The sequence below is a fragment of the Meleagris gallopavo genome, unplaced genomic scaffold (assembly GCF_000146605.3).
Source record: "Meleagris gallopavo isolate NT-WF06-2002-E0010 breed Aviagen turkey brand Nicholas breeding stock unplaced genomic scaffold, Turkey_5.1 ChrUn_random_7180001837564, whole genome shotgun sequence".
Lineage (NCBI taxonomy): Eukaryota > Metazoa > Chordata > Aves > Galliformes > Phasianidae > Meleagris > Meleagris gallopavo.
The window spans coordinates 28798-31029 of NW_011107895.1; the positions used below are offsets into that span (position 1 = coordinate 28798).

The following is a 2232-nucleotide window of genomic DNA, read 5'->3' on the forward strand; positions in this document are numbered from 1 at the left end:
ACTGGGGCACCCCAGACCTCAGGGTTCCTGGGAACCCTCCTGGAGCACCCCACGTTTCAGGGACCCAGGTGGGACATTCCACATTTTGGGGATGTTTCCTGGACCCGTGGGGGTCCAGTTATATCCTGGATCTTGGGCAGCAAAGCGCTGGTACCCACCAACCCCAAACCACCCGCAGTGACATCCCCTCGCACCAGACCCAGAAGCACAGAGATGGGAGGAAGGAAACCCATTCCACGGGGCACCCCAGACCTTAGGGACCTGTACGAGGCACCCCAGACCCCGGATATCCCCCCCTCCCCAACACACAGCCAAACCTCACCTTGATCCCCGAGAGCATGACTGTGACCAGGTAGTAATCCGGGAGCAGGAGGGCTCTGACCACGCTGCCATCCCGCACGTGCTCAATGATGGCTGCAGAGTGAGAGCACAGGTCCATCCTGGTGCCACGGTGAGGGGGTGCAGAGCCAGGCCCACCCCCCTGGTTCCGAGAAGGGCAAACCCAGCAGCATGCGTACAACCCGCGGGTTTGCCGACACGCAGCACCGCGCTGCCCTCCGGCTCACCCACCGTTGACCGGCTTCTGGTGCATGGAATCCACAAAGTGACGTGGGTTCTCGATGGTGTATTTGAGGTCACGGATGGTGTGTGAGCCCGTGCCTTCGCTCCACATCCCTTTCTTGGCACTCTTGGCTTGCTCCTCCAGCTCTGCCAGCCGGCTCTGCTCGGAGCTGCAGGGAAGCGGACAGAGCGGCTCAGCGGCAAGCAGGACGCTGCCGGAGCATCCGTCGCTCAGGTGCTTTTTTCGGATGCTGCAGCAACCAGACCTCCAGGTGAGGGATGGGTGATGCTGGCAGCAGCAAGGTGCCACGCATCGGAGCCCAGCGGGCACGCAGGGTGAATCTCCAGCAACCAAAAAACCACCTCCACGAGCACCGCCGCCCTCTGCACGGCAGCTGCGGATGGGAAGGGGACAGCAGGGAGCGAAGGGAAGGTGACAGCAGGGCAGCAGCGGGTTGGCAGCAGGGATCCCAGCCAAGGATGCTGCTCAGGGCTGCCTGGGAGCGTGGTGAGGTCTGGGAGCCAGGAGGCAGCAGCCGGCAGCCCGGGGAGCAAGGCTGCGGTGAAGCGGAGCGCTGCCAAGCGCTGTTACGCTCCATTAAACAAAACCTCGGGATATTTTTGCTTGCAGATTTCTTCAGCTCGGCTGAAGAGGGCAAAGCTGCAAGCTGAGGAACACTGAGTGGCTCCAGACGTGCCTGGTGTTAAATACGTAGGGAGCAAGCAGCACACGTGGGGCTCAGCCAGCACCTCCAGGCAGCCCGCAGCCTCCCCTGCCTGCACCGAGCTCTCCTGGAGCTGCTGGTAATTAACACGTCCTTGCAATTAGGAGAGCAAACGCAGCAGGTTGCTACAGGCAATGTTTAATTGCAGGATGCTGAGTTCCTTGGGGATGCTTCACAGTGCTGGTGTTACGGGGACCCAGGGGGGGTTGGCATGCCCTGCACCCCCAGCACGGAGCAATGGGGGGTGGGGATGGAGCACCCGAGCACTGCTATCGCTGTGGGATGGTGTAGAGTGACCAGAGAGCTGGGGAATGGTTGGGGGGTTGGGAGGGAGCTTCTGGATCGCAGAACTCCAGAATGGTTAGGTAGGGCTGGAAGGGATCTTATGGATCATTGAAACATAGAGTGGTTGGGTTGGAAGGGACCTTATGGGACACAGAGCCACAGAGTGGTTGGGTTGGAAGAGACCGTGTAGAGCACAGAGCCATAGAGTGGTTGGGATGAGTTGGAAGGGACATTACAGAGCTGAGAATCACAGAATGGTTGGGTTGGAAGGGATCTTATGGGACACAGAGCCATAGAGGGTTGGGTTGGGATGGAGGAGACCTAATGGGACGCAGAGCCATAGAGGGTTGGGTTGGGATGGAGGAGACCTTATAGAACTTAGAACCACAGAATGGTTGGGTTGGAGGGAACCTTATGAGACACAGAGCCACACAGTGGTTGGGTTGGAAGAGACCTTGTAGAGCACAGAGCCACACAGTGGTTGGGTTGGGGGATGGAAGGGACATTACAGAGCTGAGAATCACAGAATGGTTGGGTTGGAAGGGATCTTATGGGACACAGAGCCACAGAGTGGTTGGGTTGAGTTGGAAGGGACATTATAGAGCTGAGAATCATGGAATGGTTGGGTTGGAAGGGATCTTATCATAGGGATATAGAATGG

General features: G+C 58.6%; 1 protein-coding gene across 1 annotated transcript; it reads right to left on the bottom strand.

The window, feature by feature from the left end:
• Window positions 1–238: 238 nt before the first annotated feature.
• Window positions 239–754, bottom strand: SND1 (staphylococcal nuclease and tudor domain containing 1). Its single transcript, XM_019610938.2, has 2 exons — window positions 571–754; window positions 239–414 (listed from the first exon to the last, which is right to left on the bottom strand). Exons 1-2 carry the CDS (start codon window positions 671–673, stop codon window positions 254–256), a joined length of 264 nt encoding a protein of 87 aa, XP_019466483.1. The 5' UTR covers window positions 674–754; the 3' UTR covers window positions 239–253.
• Between the last annotated feature and the right edge of the window lie 1478 nt (window positions 755–2232).